This window comes from Trachypithecus francoisi, unplaced genomic scaffold (genome assembly GCF_009764315.1).
Source record: "Trachypithecus francoisi isolate TF-2019V2 unplaced genomic scaffold, Tfra_2.0 Lachesis_group2, whole genome shotgun sequence".
NCBI classification, from domain to species: domain Eukaryota; kingdom Metazoa; phylum Chordata; class Mammalia; order Primates; family Cercopithecidae; genus Trachypithecus; species Trachypithecus francoisi.
Window position 1 is genome coordinate 104,405,697 of NW_022681465.1, and position 16,749 is coordinate 104,422,445.

The 16,749-nt window shown below is 38.2% G+C and overlaps 1 protein-coding gene across 4 annotated transcripts in view; it reads left to right on the plus strand.

Moving 5' to 3' along the window:
* The window catches only part of ARHGEF28 (Rho guanine nucleotide exchange factor 28), a 333,170-nt gene extending 316,910 nt beyond the window's left edge, over positions 1-16,260 (plus strand). For all 4 annotated transcript variants that reach the window (XM_033179864.1, XM_033179861.1, XM_033179862.1 and 1 more), the window contains one exon: positions 15,115-16,260. In XM_033179864.1, the coding sequence (XP_033035755.1) occupies positions 15,115-15,284 (170 nt within the window). In that variant the 3' untranslated portion in view covers positions 15,285-16,260. The remainder of the gene's footprint in view (positions 1-15,114) is intronic.
* The last annotated feature ends 489 nt before the right edge of the window (positions 16,261-16,749 follow it).

The window sequence follows — 16,749 nt, forward strand, 5'->3', positions numbered from 1 at the left end:
AAGGCTATGCCCCCCACATCCCCAACCTTTTGTACATGTGTTTCCTCTGTCGAGAATATTCTCTCCTCCACCTTTTATTCTCAACCTGATGACCCCGTACTCATCTTTCAGGACTTGGCTCCAGGGCCACATGCTTCCACAATATTTTCTCAGTTGTTTGCTTTATGCAGTTTATTTATTGAGACATAATTTACAGAGAGGGAAATGCTCAGATACTGTTTATTGTCCAGTAAGTTTTGTGGGAAGAATATCAAGGGACAGAGCACTCTGTCACCCTAGAAAGTTCCCATAGGCCCCTTTTCAGTCAACCCCTCCCCTTCAAAGCAGCGACTCCTCTGCAATCCATCACCATGGGTGAATTTCGCTGATTCTAGAATGGAATGGAATGGAACACTTTACCTTTTGGTGTCTGCTTTTTTCACTCAGCATATTATTTTTGAGAGGCAACCATGTTGTTGCATGAGCCCATAATTGGTTCCCTTGTATTACATTTCACTGATGAATATCCCAAAGTTTACTTATCCCTTCCTTGTTGATGGACATCTGGCTTATTTCTAATTTTTGGCCAGTCTGAATAAAGCTGCTATACACATTCTTGTACAGGCTTTTGTGAATTATGTCTATATTTCTCTTGAATTAATACTTAGGAGAATTGCTACTAGGGTAGGTGTCTGTTTAACTTCCAAGAAACTGTGCAACAGCTTTACACTGTGAAATAGTGATTGTCCTGACTACAAACCTCCACAGTGCTGAGACCAGGTTTTGTTCAACCTGACTTTCCTGGTGTCCAGTCGAGGGCAGGGCACATGCTAGACACTCAGTGTTTATTGAAGAATGAATGGATAAGAAATTCAAATCAGTTTTCATTCTGACATCCCCACTAACTGACAAAAAATGTATGCTTTGTCCATCAAGTAGATGGAAATGTTATTGGCTAAATGTGGGCTGATTATAGGCAGGAAAAAACAAGAAAGACACAGCTTCCTTCTTACTCTGCTCTTGGACTTGCCTCTCTCGTTTCAGGGTGGCAGCGTGTACAGGTATAATCAGGTGTGCAAGTTGACACAGGCCATAGAAGGGTCCTGATCACCAGTAGTAGCTGAGCTCACCTCCTGCACTTAAATCTCCCAACACTCCCATTCAAGACCTTCCCAAACCTCCTTTTTCATCCCCCCTACCCTTTGGCTCACCTGCACAAATCCATGTTTCAGCCAAACTTGACAACGCTCCCTTCTTTGTGACATCTTGCATTTTCTCCCCTTTGCAATGGCTGCAGACTCCACCCGGAAGGCCTCCCACATGTGGCCAAACCATCTCTTCCTGTTGACACCCTGGGCAGCTTTCAAGGCTCAGTTCATACGCTTTCTCCTCTCTGAAGCCTGCCTTGGCCACCACGACTGGAAGATTGCTCTCTTTGGAGAGTCTTTGAGATGGTGTCCACCTGCGGACAATGTTCATTAGCCACTTAGCAGGATATTCTGCTTTTATTCTACTTGTCTGTGTCTTTCTGCTCTGTGAGGTAATAGGCTTCTTCAGGGACACGTATGTAGTGGCCCTCAGAAGTCTAGTAGGAGCTGAGTCTGCTGGCCACTAAGTAGCTGATGCTACCCTTCACGATCCTTGCTCTTGATGGCTGATTCCACTAAAGAGGAGTTAATTACATGGTAATGCCATAGCTCCTTCTTAAGAGGAGGATTTAGTACAAACTTGGGAATTCATGTCACCTGGTGGACAATTGAAAGGCAGCCGCTTTCTTGGCCAGGTGCAGTGGCTCATGCCTATAACCTCAACACTTTGGGAGGCTGAGGTGGAAGGATTGCTTGAGCCCAGGAGTTCAAGACCAGCCTAGGCAACATAGTGAGACCACCCCCTCCCCCCCACCGCCATCGCAAAAAAAAAAAAAAAAAAAAAAATCAAAAAATTACCCAGGCATGGTGGAGTGCACCTGTAGTCCTAGCTACTTGGGGGCTGAGGCAGGAGGATCACATGAACCTGGGAGGCTGAAGTAAGCTGTGTTTGCACCACTGCACTCCAGTTTATGTGACAAAACAAAACTGCCTTTAAAAAAAATGCTTTAGGATCCAGTGCTAGTCACAGGTCAGATGTCAGGAAGCACAGATATCAAAAGCTAGATTATTGCTATATATCATTTGCATGCACAAAACAATTTAAAGTCATCTCCCATAGGGAAAGATGGCTCCAAGGAGTAAAGGAATAGAGCAGTTTATCGTGAGACTGGGTCTTAGTAGGTTACCCAGGCTGGTCTGAGACTCCTGGGTTCAAGTGATCTTCCTGCCTCAGCCTCCTCAGTAGCTGGGACTACAGGCACGAGCCAGCACACATGGCTTTATGTTCTCTTTTGATTGCTGTTTTGGTACTTAAGGCCCTAATTTTGCTTCTGTTTTACAAACTGCCTAATTTTATACTTGTATAATTCCTAAAAATGTTTAATTTCTAGAAATATGGAAGAGGGAACTTTATTCTTATAGCAAACTTAAATGTGAAAAGAACACCTGAGGGTATTAATGTCTACACTAAACAAAACACTGTCTATATGTTATATTGTACTTTTAAGATTATAATCATTGATGAGTGACACAAATGCAAGGCTGTGGCTGTGGTTGGGAAAGATGTTTCAGGGCTTGGTTTCTTAGCAAATGTCATTTCAAACGAATAAGAATTTAAAAAACAATGTTTCTCATTTTTAAAAGGAAAAGTTTTATGTTGTCTTGAATACTGTGAGTATCAATTTCTGAAACCAGAATAGGTCTGTAAGTTCTTTGACATCTCAATTTTGTAGTTGACAAAGAGGAAGAAACAATCATTTGTAGACCTTAGAAGTACCCTCAGCACTTTGGGAGGCTGAGGCCAGCAGATCATTTGAGGTCAGCAGTTCGAGAGCCTGTCCAATATGGTGAAACCCCGTCTCTACTAAAAGTACAAAAATTAGCCAGGCATGGTGGCAGGTGTCTTTAATCCCAGCTACTTGGGAGGCTGAGGCAGGAGAATGGCTTGAACCTGGGAGGTGGAGGTTGCAGTGAGCTGAGATCGCGCCACTGTACTCCAGCCTGGGTGACAAAGTTGTACTCTTTCTCAAAAAAAAAAAAAAAAAAAAATTAAAAAGCATGGGTTGCCAGTTTTTAAGACGTCTGGTAATAACATAATTATTAAGAAGCAGGTAGAACTAATTAGCTTGGGTGTGTTAGGTTTAATTGCTTGCCTTCTCTGGCTCAAAGAAAAACATTGCATCTTGTATGCTTAAGAATTTTAACAGCTGTTTTTCCCTCTACTGAACCAGTAAGAAGTAACTGCAGCATTAAAATTCCTAGGTTGATTTCCTGCCTTACTCAGCTGGCAGAGAAATGAATTTGATTTTTCTTCTCTCAGCAAAATGAGAGGCATAACTCTTTTAGTGTGGGTAGGATTGTGAGGCAGGCAGTTCCCCAGAAAGTTGGCTTTTTTGCCAAAGTACTTAGAAGTCGCTGGTCTCTAGAGCCTTAAGAGAAATTCAGTGTCATGAAAATACTACCCTATTGTTGAGGCTGATGACCTGTACGTCATTTAATTCAGTGCACTCAGAAAAAGTTCCGACTTTTATTTATTTATTTATTTATTTATTTATTTATTTATTTATTTATTTATTTAGAGATGGAGTCTCGCTCTGTCGCCCATGCTGGAGCGCAACAGTGCGATCTGGGCTCGCTGCAAGCTCCGCCTTTTGGGTTCACGCCATTCTCCTGCCTCAGCCTCCTGAGAAAAGTTCCTACTTCTTAACAGGGACTCCAAGATTGAATATCTGAATTTGTTTTGATTATTTACAAATTGAATTTGACGTATTTCTTGTCTACCTGATTGTATTATGGACAATTTTAAACATATACAAAATTAGAATATAATAACCACTCATGTTCTGATCACTCAACTTCAAAAATTCAGGAACTTATGCTTCATTGTGTTTCTTCTAGACTCCTACGCCCGGTACACACTGTATTATTTTGAAGCGGATCTTAAACAGCATCTATAAGCATTTATTCATCCATAAGCATTTCAGTATTTGTCTCTAAAAGATAAGGTTCTCTTTTAAAAATCGTTATCACACCTAGAAAAAAATATTTCCATAATATCAACATATGTTTAGATTGCCAGTTATTTCACAATGTCATGTGTGTGTATGCTTTTTCCAGTTTATTTTTGACTCAGGATTCAAATAAAGATCACACATTGTGTGTTGTAGTTTAATAAAATTTTTAGTATGAAAGTTTTAATTGTGAAAATTTTTGAAGTATAGAAAATATGTATTAGGCAATTAACAAATGTTTCCATTTTGCCATATTTATTTCAGATCTTTGCCTTTTTGCTTTTTTAAAGAAATAAAATGTTACAGATATTGCTAAAGGCCCTTACCCATATTTTTTCCTTGTTTTTCCTACTCAGCAAATATCTTAAAATTGGTGGATATGATTTCCACAGTATGCTTCTATGTTATTGCTACATTTTTATAATGCTACATATTTATATCTAAAAACAAAATATCATAATTTTGTTTTTAACACATTTAGCCATTTAAATATATATGTACTTTCTGTAACTTGGTTTTTTCACTCAAAATGCATATTCCTACATGTGACACAAATTGCTCATTTTAAACTGCTATATAGTATTTCACTTTAATGAAAAAATTTTAGTATATTACTAAGGAGCATTTAGGGGATCTTACCAATTTTTTCCTATTAAAAGTGAAGATCAGTAAACACCTTTTTATGCCCATCTCCTTAGTCACATGAATGAGAGTTTATTTTAAGTATAACACCTAGAAGTGGGAAGGATGTCTTCACTGTTGCCAGGGATGATTGATTTTTCTCCAAAGTTGTTGTACAATATAACTATCATCAGCAAGATATGAGAACTCCAGTTCCTCCAGACCTTACCCAGCTTGTAGCATTGTTAGGCTTCTAAAATTTGCCCACATGCTGGGCATGAAATGGTAACTCATTCTTTAATATTTCTCTGATTACCAATGAGATTTAGTATCATTTCATTTTTTTGGCTATTTAGATGCCTCCTTCTGTGAGTTTCCTGTTCATAAAAGTATTTTCTGACTCACAGCAGATTTTGGAATTTCAAATGTGTTCACTCTTAATTATATAGACAACTGTTTTGGAATACCTTTAATATATTTTGTACTTTGAGTAGTTTTCAGAGAAATCATGTTTACAATGACACGTGAACACTTTAAAATTGGAAAGGACATTCGTGAGAACTAAGCTTTTTCTAGGTGGAGAAGACTCAACTGCAAGTGCAGAAACTATGCAAAATGTTATTGGCTGTGCTGTTCCATCCTGCTGAGACTAACCATCTGCCTTGTGTTTTCTTTGCATACCTTTTTCCTTACTCCTTGCTATGTTTTCCTCCAAAGTTCCTGTGCCTCTCTCAATAGCTTATCAATATTATTTTACACACACTCAATATAGTCAACATCTATCTGCTTCATTTTCTTTGCTGGAAATTTTGCCTTTAGGGTCCTCTGTACTTCTGTTCCAATACGGACTTGTTGCTCTCCAGGCCTGCTCTGCATGCTCACCCAGGGCCATTCCTTCTCTCTCCTGTGTTGAAACCTCTGTGCCCTCAGTCTCATGCTTCCCCTTTATAGTATTTTCCTTTATTTGGTTGGACATATCTCCAGGACCTCCCTAAGAAAAAGTCTGATAAAAGGAAATTTTTTTCCAGATTAGCTGAAGTGTCCTTCTGATTTTATTTTTGCGACTCTGACACTTGTTTTTTAAATTATTTGTCTGGGCTTAGAATTCTAGAATACAAAACTTTTCCTCCAGCCTGTTGAAGGGTTTGATTCCACTTTCCAGGGTTGCTGTTGAGAAGTCTGATACCTTTCCGCTTCCGGGTTCTTTTTTTTGTAACCTGTTCTTACTTTCTGCATCATTTTAGAATTGTCTTTTTTGTCCCCTCATCTGAATTTTATCACATGCTTCAGTGAGGTCTTTTGCTAAGTCATTTTTACTGGTTATTTATTAGGCTCTTTCACTTTAGAGATGTATTTCCCTCAGTTCTGGGAGATATTGTATTTTTTTAAAAAATACTTGCTTCTCTTCAGTTTTTTCTTACTGTAACTGTTGCTGCTTGGAAATTGGACCTTTTATATCCTCTGATTTTTCTGTTTCATTTTCCTTCTATTTCTATTTCTTTGCACTTTTGTTCTATTTTCTGGGGGATTTTTTTTGTTGTTCTTTAACTCCTGCTATTCCATTGATTGTTTAAAAAATATTAGCTAGCATACTGAAAATTTTCAAGGTATTTTTCCTGTTACAGCTCCTATTTTATGGAATTTTGTTTTGTGGCTCAAATGTCTCTTAAATAGTTCTTTGAAGATAGTAACTATGGTTTTTGGAAGTTTTCTTCAGCTTTCTGTGTTCCCGAGTTGTGTTGTTTTCTCCAAGTTAGATTTGTCTCTATTTTAGACTCCTGTTTTCCTATTTCATAATTTACCTACCATTTTGGATTGGCGTGGGATTGAATCAAATAAGAGATGTATACAAAATATGTAGAACAATGCCTGGCATTTAGTAAGTACTCCATACGTTATGTTGTTTTCGTAATTTTAAAGGTTTTCCACAGCCTGGCTGTTTACATTTATAGATCACCTTGAAATACCTTAAAAACAAACGTAAATGTTGAAGTTTCTGGTGTTAAAATGTAAAAGGTTAGTGTTCTAAGAAACTTGAAATCTTTCAGTTCAAGCATATGTGTACCTTCATCTACTTTTGTCAGTATTGAGAAGTGGCCCAAGTATTATGTTAGAAATAATAGAGAGACTACTAAAGTTTGTAAACTACTAAAGTTTGATATGTATCATTATAAATTAGAGAAAATTCTAGTTTTCCTTATAATAACAGTTCTCTCCCTCACTTCATTCTGACATACTTTTTCGTGGAGTGAAGAGCTTGAAGTGACTGCGTTAGCCTAGGAATTGCTAATAATTTACAGTCTGTTTCTTCTGTGACACAGCCTATAATTTGGGTAAATCTATGGGAGCGAATGTCATTCTGAGTGTCATGGTGGGAAAAAGTTGAGGGCTGACTGCTATCTAGTTCAAGTGCTTTACAAATAAGGAAATGGAAGTTCCAGATACAGTTATTACCCAAGGTCAAATAATGCTAGTGGCTGAACAGGAGAAGCCCTGCAGTGTAATCCTATCTTGACTACATTTTCAGTTTGTTTTTCCTAAGATGACAAGGATTAGGCTACATTAAATTTTAATATCCTCTCTAAACATAAGAATTCCAAATTAGTGATTTCCCATGACTCTAATTATATTAGAATTTTCAAATTAAGTATTCACCAATTCATTTATTCATTTGACAATATACATTGAAACCTACCACTATTATAACCTGAAATTTACTTTGGTAGCTTTGGACTAGTTATACTACTTTTATTTCCTATTTCTTAAATATTACTTTTGAAGCTTCAAATGAACTCAAATTTAAAAGACTGGAGAATAGAAATCCAAATTCCAAGAAAACCTTAACTCATTTCTAAGGACAGATACACCGAGGCTATAAAATGAAATATTTCCTGAATTCTGTTTTACATAGGAGATGTTATTAGATTTTCTAGGTAAGAGCAAAGACCATACCTGAATCTGTCTTCTTTTTAATGGGTAGCTATAAGCCCAAATGAACCTTATCCATTTTATAGCATAGGTTCACACAATTTGTGTATCTTTCTAAATAGATATAAACCCATACATGCCCTAGCCAATGACTTCTCATACAGTTGCATTAAAATTGATCTAAACATAGTTGGCATCCAGAGGAAGCTTCTAATTTATTACTGCAGTGTTCCATTTATATCAGATATATAGAAGCCAGACTGTTGGAATAACAGAACCCTTTATAATATTGTAGTCCAAATATATGGAAGCCTATAGACTTTTTAAATGTTATAGAAATTTTCAAACCTATTCAAAAGTAGAGAGAATTGTTTAGTGAGCCCCATCTGCCCACAGCCAACCTTAATTCAGTGCTTTTTCTCTCTTCTCTTGCATTGGGCTCTCTTAAAGCAAATCCAGGACATCCTATCATTTCATCCAGAAATACTTTTCTCTAAAAGATAAGCACTCTCTTTTTTCGGTAACATAACCACAATATGATCATCACATCTAAAAAAAATGGACAGTTGTTACTTAAAATCATGCTGTCAGTATTTGGACTTATCTGGATTGTCTCAATTTTTTTTCCCTCTGTTTGAATTGGAATCCAAATAATTTCATACATTGCATTTGGTTGGTACGTCTCTTAAGTCTCTTTTAATCTAAAATTCTGTTCCTCCTTTAAAAATTCTACAATTGTTAAAAAGACTGGGTTGGGTTTGTTTGTTTTTTATTTTATTAAATGCCTATTGAGTCATAAGGACTGTGTTATTTGTAGAAAAGACCAGTTCAATTTTTTTTCCTGAAATATTCCCCACATTCCGGATTTTCCTGATTGCATTCCCATCGTGTCATTTGAAATCTTCTTCTGCCCCTATATTTCCTGTAAATTGGTAGCTGGGAATACAAATTTGATTAGATGCAGGCTTTATTTTTTGACATGAAAAAATATACATAGATGGTGTTGTAAATTGCATCTCATCACATGGCGCACAATGTCTGTTTCTCTTTCTGTGTTATTAAAATTGATCCTTGGGTTCAGATGTTATCAGCTTGATCTGTTATGAAGTTTCAGATCAGCTTTTTTCCTAATGATTTTAATAGCCATTGATAATTATTGCCTGGGTCTAATATTGATGTTACATACAGAATTTAGAAGTTTCTGAATTTGGAAAAGCTCACCTATTTCCACCTTCTCACTCCTGATTTGTTCTGGCATCTTGACCATTTATTGTCTCTTAATCTTTAACAGACTTCTAATTCTTGAATGCACTATTCTCCAACTATGTTACACGGAACACAATGCTGTAGGGTAACTGTGAGAAAAGGCTCCCTGAGTTTGGGGGATGCTGCATACTGGTTTCTGCTCTGAGAAATGTATAATACACATGAGCCTCTTAAAGTTCTGGGGGATCCGTTGATTAACAAACTTGATTTACCTGGAATTTCATCAATTTATTTGACCACTGCATTCTTTTATCATCAATATCTATTGGCATCCTGTTTAGAGAAACATACTTTGAAATGCATCTCAAGGAAGAGGGAAAAGTAGAATTGTTTGCCCCATACTCCCACGGGGCTTGTGACATGAAGGCCATGACTCCCTAACAGTAGCCTTCTTCTTGAGGGAAGGAAGAGCATGACAACGAATCAAAGTTCAGACAGCAGAGAGGACTGATGTACCATATCATATCTCCTGTTAATATAATGTCATCTTCATTGTATGGATTGCTTTCATTTCTGTTTCTTCTCAGCATTACTTATATAGCCCATATTGACTATTCCAAATATGTTAAATACTGATTAAAGTTCAACTCTCACAATCACAACTTAAAAAATTGTAACACAATTTGCTCTTACTTTACAGATTTATACATGTATTATACATGCCCCATGCAGGCACAAACACACGCCCACCCTAAAGCACACTTCAGTTGTTTTATATCAGGTGCGGTATTGATATGAAGAATAGAAAAGGGAATTATAACACTAATTTAGAGTGTTTGCTTCAGATATAAACTCCAGACTGGTTTTCATGCCAGGGGCTCACATCCTATTTATGGCTCACTACAGAAAATTGAGTTGTGCAAAATTAGGGACAGAGACCAATTTTTATTTGCTCTGAAGATACCTCGAGCTCTGTATGATAAATGTTTTCCATCAGAAGAAACAATGTTGTGCATTAATGCTTCTGAGAAAACTTAGGGATTGCCAGTAATGCCATCAGGAAATGATTTTTTAAATGTTTCAGAGGGTAAACATGAATCAACCACTAAAGAGGGAATATAACTTATTTTACAGAGTTGGAACATTAATGATAAGCCCCCCCTTTTTTTGAAGTAGAGTTGTTCTAGGAAAGTGTGAATTTTGGATTTAGGAACATGCACAAGGGATATAGTAATAAGAAGTACAAGTCAGACATATGATTAAAATAAACAAGAATAGAGCCAAGGCTCAGAAGACACGAAGTTCTGTTTTGTGACCTTTGTTGGGGAGGATGGAATGGGATAAGACAGGGAGAGAATTGAACAGCGCGTCATCAGTGCTCTCAACAGCAGACTAAACACGCTTTGTGCAGCCCTGGGCTTCTGGGTGTCTGGCCATGGGGTGCACTGGTGAGCTAAATTCAGACCTTGACAGTGGATGTTTATGATGAAAGTGATACTGGTGCATTTAGATTTAAATAAAACTTTGATTTAACAACGATCATGATCATGATGCTTTTCTATTCAGCAGGAAGAAATTCAGAAAAAGGCAAAGGCTACATTAAGTATTTTTAAACTGTAAGACAACCCTTTTTTACTTGTCACAGACCTGTTCTTTATGACAAATTACTCAAGTTTGCTGTTCATCAGAGGGAAGATCAAGTGTGGAGTTTGATTATGGACAGTATCTTTTACTCATTAGTTAACTTTGCAAATACTATCTTTTGAGGATGGTGTGTGGGCTCACTTCAAATATATGTTCTTAGGAAGACTGAAGATATAGTGATGGGACAAGTGTGGCAATTACCTTAAAAACATGATTTTGAAATGCTTCACACTGCATTCCAATGCTTCATACCTGCATCAGGTAATAAATTTGGTTGTGTTTCTCAAGTGTAAAGCAATCGAAAAATGCATGCTTTTTTTTTTGTACCTCCAGAATATTATTTGGTGAATCACTGAGCCCAAATACAAATGTAAAATTTCACACATAACATAAGAAGTGTAAGAGGCCTTAATGATGATTTCATTTCAATCCTTCACGAACTGAAGCCCAGAGAGGGGCAATGATTTGCCTAAGATTACATTTTACCTTGTGATTTAAAAGATTTTATTCACTTCCCAGTTTAGGAGGCACTTTGTTCATTTTATTATTTTTACTTTTATTTTTATTAAGTGATCCTCCTGCCTTGGCCCCGCAAAGTGCTGAGATTACAGGTGTGAACTACCATGCCCAGCCACTTTGCTCATTTTAAATATAACACATAGTTGCATTTTATGCACTGTGATGATAGTCTGGTCTTGAAAATAGCCAACTAGTCAGTTGGCTCAAAAGAATGACGATAATAGTGAGCCAATGGAGGGAAGGCTGATTTCTCTTCACTGTTAGAAGTGTCAATGTTGGATAAACAGAGAAAAGTGTGAAAATGAAAAACGCAAGTGCCAACCAGCAGGTTGCACCTAAGGGCTAAATATTGGGAGATTTACGAAACTTCCTCTGGATACCAGTGCTATCTGCAGGTGCGTCTCCTGACAGTCTAAGTATTTCCTGCCCCGCATACCCAGAAGGAAAAGGAATGGTGCCAGCCAAAATGTAGATACCTGTAATTTTTATGAAACCATGTTAGGAGACTAACTTAGACCCCCTACAGTGGTCCTCATAATGTGAGTATTGAAGTTTCCTGCAGAGGCTGAAATTTTAGTTTGTGAACAAAAGCTCAGTAATGTAGCAGAAAAAACCCTCAACCAAGATTCCACTTTTCTACTTGGTTTAGTCAGACTTTGGGGCTTTTGTGTGTTTTAGCTTATTTGCTCTAAAGGTTAACATGCTCACTCTGTTTAGTTTCCAGAGGTAATGATAGGGATCAAATTATTTCTTTTATGTCAAGAGGCAAAATTGTGTTGAGATACTTGGCTGAAAGGTTTTTTTGTAGTTGTTTGGGTTTTGTTTCATTATAATAGTATTGGTTTTTAGTTGACCAAATTGTGATTGTATTACTGTTTCCTTGCTTATTAGAAATAAGTTATTACATTTTTATGTCCATTGGTTTACAGGCAATTCGATCACAAATGAAATTGGATGATTAATTTTACATAGCAAGAATGCTGCTTTCTGAGTCAGTGAGGTTTAATATTAACAAATGTTTTTTCAGTTTAGGGTTCTATATGATGATCATATTCTCTAGGGTAAAAAGTGTAGAAAAAGGTGGCTGGCCTTGAGAAATATACAATTGCTGTGCTGGTTCTTTCAGAGTTGAAATGGAGTAACAAAATCAGAAATCACCAAACGGTTTCTAATTTCAAAGACAGACTGTCTGACCTTGCCTACATAGTTCAGGTAGAAACCAAGAAGGAACATGGAGAAGGAAATTGAGTTCCCGTCCAGGTGACATACAACCACAACCACCTCCAGTAATACATCTGGAATTACAACATGGGCCGTTCACTTAGGGCACGACGAGCTCTCACCTAGGAATGTGTTTCTCCTGTATTTTTATTCTTATTTGAAAAAGTTCAGATTAAACTTCCACACTACACCACACACACACACACACACACACACACACACACACACACACTCTACTCCCTACCCCCATCCCCATTCATTCTTGGTTCTCTATCTTCCCGAACTAGAGCATACAGTGTAACTTAGAAATAATTCTTTTTTAATATACATTCAATTTGGCTGTTTTTGAACAAGTCTTCTCTTGAAGCCATTAAAGGGACTTTCCATGTACCTCAAAATATCAGTATTTTGAATTTTTTGCTCCATGTTTCACACCCCAGATGAAGAAAACCTACCTAGATTAAGGGCTTCCAGTGCGTCCGGCATTGTCAGATGTGTCAACAATCACCTCCCAGCTGCCTCATTCACTGGATGATTTTTCATCCTCAATGTAGTAATTTTTATGTCCTGGCTGGCCCTTCTGTTGGCAAGGAGGCAGCACTGTTGTGGCTTTGGTGACCTGTTCAGTCTGCCAGTGTCTGCTGGATGGAAATTTGGGGGCATTTTTTTGAAGTTGTATAAAATTAAACATCAGCAATTTAGCTGTGCATATTTGTATTTAGAGGTGAAATAGCTTCAGTTGAAGGCTGGGAAAAGGAATTGGAAGTGTGACTGCGTGTCGTGACCACAGGCATGCTTTGTCTCCCAATGTGGTAAAATAGGATTCAGAGCATTCCAGGTTGATTTGTAATGTTGCCCTGACAAGGAAATCATTGCCTGGGAATATTTTTGTTTGCCCAATTAAGGGAGGTTCCTAGTTCTATAACAATTGCTGTGTCAGTTTTGAGAAGCTTAACATTAATATGTCTTTTTTTTTTTTTTTTTGCCTTTGCTTTCTTCTTCTTCTTCTTCTTTTTTTTTTTTTTGGCAAGTGGCTCTTCAAAATGTAGTATTGAAGGGAGAGAAAGTATTAAACATCAAGGGTCTCTTAATTCAGAAAAAATGGCCAAGCCATTTTCCGCACAAAGAGAAATGAGAAGCATGAGTCTTGATCATCAGAGCAAGGCCTCGTCACGTGTCCACCGTCCTCTGAGCTCAGATCCAGATCACTTCCTAGCTGCACGATGTGGGGCAGAATTTCACTAGCTTGAGCCTTGGTTTCCCAGCCTGTAAATTGTGGGTTTTAGCATTTTGAGACTTAGAGAGAGATGACGAATGTAAAAGACCTGGGACAACTCCTGTGCCCAGAGAAATACCTCTGTAAATGGTGGCAGTTAGAGGCACCTTCTGCAGGTATACTTTCAGTTGTTAGTCAGTTCCTGGAATTTGATGTACAGCATTTAGAATCAGGAGCAGTGGAATCAAGCTTTGTGCCTATTGGCATCTAAAGGGTCAGGAATGGGCTAAGCCTTTGAGCAGAGCTGTGGTTGCAGCCTCACCCCCGTGCCTCCCTACCTCTCTTCCTCCTCTCACCTGCCTCAAGGGTCCTCCTTTGCTTCAGAGGCACAGTCCAGCTTTGGTGCAGCTCCTCCAGGGACCTTTATCTGCTCCTGTGGTCCTGGCTGCTCCTCCCCCATTGACCCACCTCCTATTGGAAGATGGGATGAAATGAGGTGTGGCAAGGCCACCATGTCCCCAAAGATGGAGCCTTCTGGGGTCAGTTTTCCTTTCATTCCTGCCAAGCCTTGCTTACTACCTTCTCTAGCAACCAAAGATCCTTGTCAGGAGGGCAAAGGCCACAAGCATTTGTGTCATTAGAATGTCTGCACATGTGTATATCCATCTAAATAATAGAGGCTTTGAGAAAATGTGGCGAGGGTTACAATGGCCTCTTTTTTTTCTTTAATTTTTTTAAAATTTTAATTTATATAAGTTTGTAGTAGGTGTATGTGGCCTCTTCTTAATGACTGAAAAGAAAAAAAAAAGCAGGTGGGCCTGAGAGCTATTTGCCCTCCTTTCCCACCTGGACTTCCATTCCTACTTAGGTTTTTGTTCCAACGCAAGGTGGTTATTTGTAATTTTGCCATATGGCTGAGCCTGAGGGTGAGTGGTCAGTGGAACAAGTGCAGGGAAAATGGTTTGCAGCAAGTGTCTGTCTTCAAATCAAGCCTCCCTTTTGTCTCTCCTTGAAACGATAATATTAGAGGATTTTATCAGAAAAAGGGAGAATACACAGTGTCCTGCTGTTGCTAGGTAACCAGAAAACATCAAATCCAGTCAGAGCTGAAACTGGCTCGATTTTCCCTGGGAACCTGGCTGCTCTTGCTGAGTACTTTGTGTAGTATTAACAGATTTGTTATTAACAGCATAATGGTGAGGCTGGAGGGTCTCCTTCATTCTTTCACTTTTTACCCCCACCCCTTGCCAACATCAGTAAAGTGCCAAATATGTTCTTGGAGCCTTGAAGTCAATTCTTGACTTACAGATATGCGGGAAGGTGCTCTGCAGATGCAAATATAGTTGATTTACACATAGCTGGAGTATATACTGAATTTCCATGACCTTCACCCATTTTAAAAATAAATGGGCATCCCTTTTTCAGCCATAGCAGTGGTTTACAGGCCCATGAACGGTGACCCATATTTAGTCACAGGAGACATTTGTGCACACAATCGAACACATCGTAATGATACTGATGAATGATTTTGTCACCTATTATGTTCCTTTCTCCTTGGGCCTGGCCATTCTGTGGCTGACTATATGGGCACTGCATTTCCTAATCTTAGCTCGAACGTCAAGACATCTGTCTTGTACATCTCAGGCAGACTCCTGTAACCTGTGCTGTCTGTTTCTTGCAGATTTGGAAACCTCCCACACTGAGTCCCCAACCCCTCATGACTCAAATTCACACCGCTCTCAACTGCAGGCGTTTATAACAGAAGGAAAGCTAAATCTACCGGCAAGGACAATGACCAGACAAGATGGGGAAACTGGAGATGGCGCCAAAGAAAATATTGTTTACCTCTAATTGTGTTGTCATTTTTCCAAACAAAACAAAACACTGGCACTTTTTGGGAGAAACTTTTTTTTTTCCCATTCCTTTTGTATGTGTGATTGTCTGTGTCCAAATTGCTTTAAGAATAATATTTAATATTTCCTGCAAGCTCATTTTTTTGGCATGAGTCTAATTAAATTATTGAAAGCAGCCCTGTTTGTATAATCTTTAACTTATCACATCTAATTTCAGATTTCTGGAGGAGAAGCTAACTTGAACAAGCAGAAATATTTTAAAAGTTGTTTTGACTCTAGAGTAAAATTCCATGTCATATTTTCTATCCAATCACTGGATTTCGAGATTCCTTTTAAGATCTCAATGAAGCAATTTGGATTTAAAGAGTGGTATTCACAAGGGGTGAACTTTCACAGCCAGGGCAGTTGCCTCAGTGCCCACACAGGCAGAGGAGGTTGTGGGAAAGGGCTTTTCTCAGCTAGTTTTTATGTGCTCATTTCTTCTGGGAACATTAAAAGTGGTGATCTGTTACAGTCACTATTCAACTGGGCACCTGTTGTGATTGGTCAGTCACTGAGCTAGGGATACAGTCCGGACTTGCTTAGTACCTAAGCCTAATGCTGGTGGGGTTTCAAGACATAGTTCAGCATCATCTTTTAACAAGGCCCAGAGGCCCAGGGCTCCCAGCAAGTCCTTTTGATGTAAATAGTGAACTTCGTTAGAGCCCTCAGTTCTATCAGCTGGCCTGTCCCTCCTAGCACCTGGAGCACCAACTACCACTCCCTGGAAAGAACCCTTCTCTGCAGTTTTTTAAGGACAAAACTGCCCACTCCTCATGAAGTTTGCTGCCTGGATACACTTTTCCACAAAGGAAAACTGGCATATCCTGCCTTCTGAGTAGTATGGGTCTGTGTGAGAAACCAGGAGATATTTTCATCTTGTTCAGAAGTACTTGTATGTATTTTGGTGTCAATAAATATCTTTTACCTCATTATTTTACTTTGTAATTTTAACATTATGTGTAGGACCATAGTAAAACACTCATTTCACACACACATATAATCTCACCTCATGAAAAGTGAAAATAAAGGGAGACTATTAGAGTCATCCAAAAATGCAACACTTACTAGGAGTGAGATGTGATAGGAACAGAAAAAAAAAAAAAAAATCACCCAGATTCCAATAGTTTTTTCTCCCTACTTAAAGTTGTAAATTGGGTATCTACATTATATTTTTACTTAGGCAAGTCCAATCCTAATTTTTTAAAATGCCCCTTTTGGGGGCTGTCTTTTTCTGGCTTTTGCTGCTTCTGGCTATTTTTGTCACAATTACATTAAAAATTCAGTGATCTTTTCACAGAATGGATATAACTTATTAAATTTCTATTCAATCACTTCACCTCCAAGCTGAATTCCTCAATTACAACATGTATCTCCCATTCCTGAAGACATCTAGAAATATCTGTCTTTCCTTTCTTCAATAA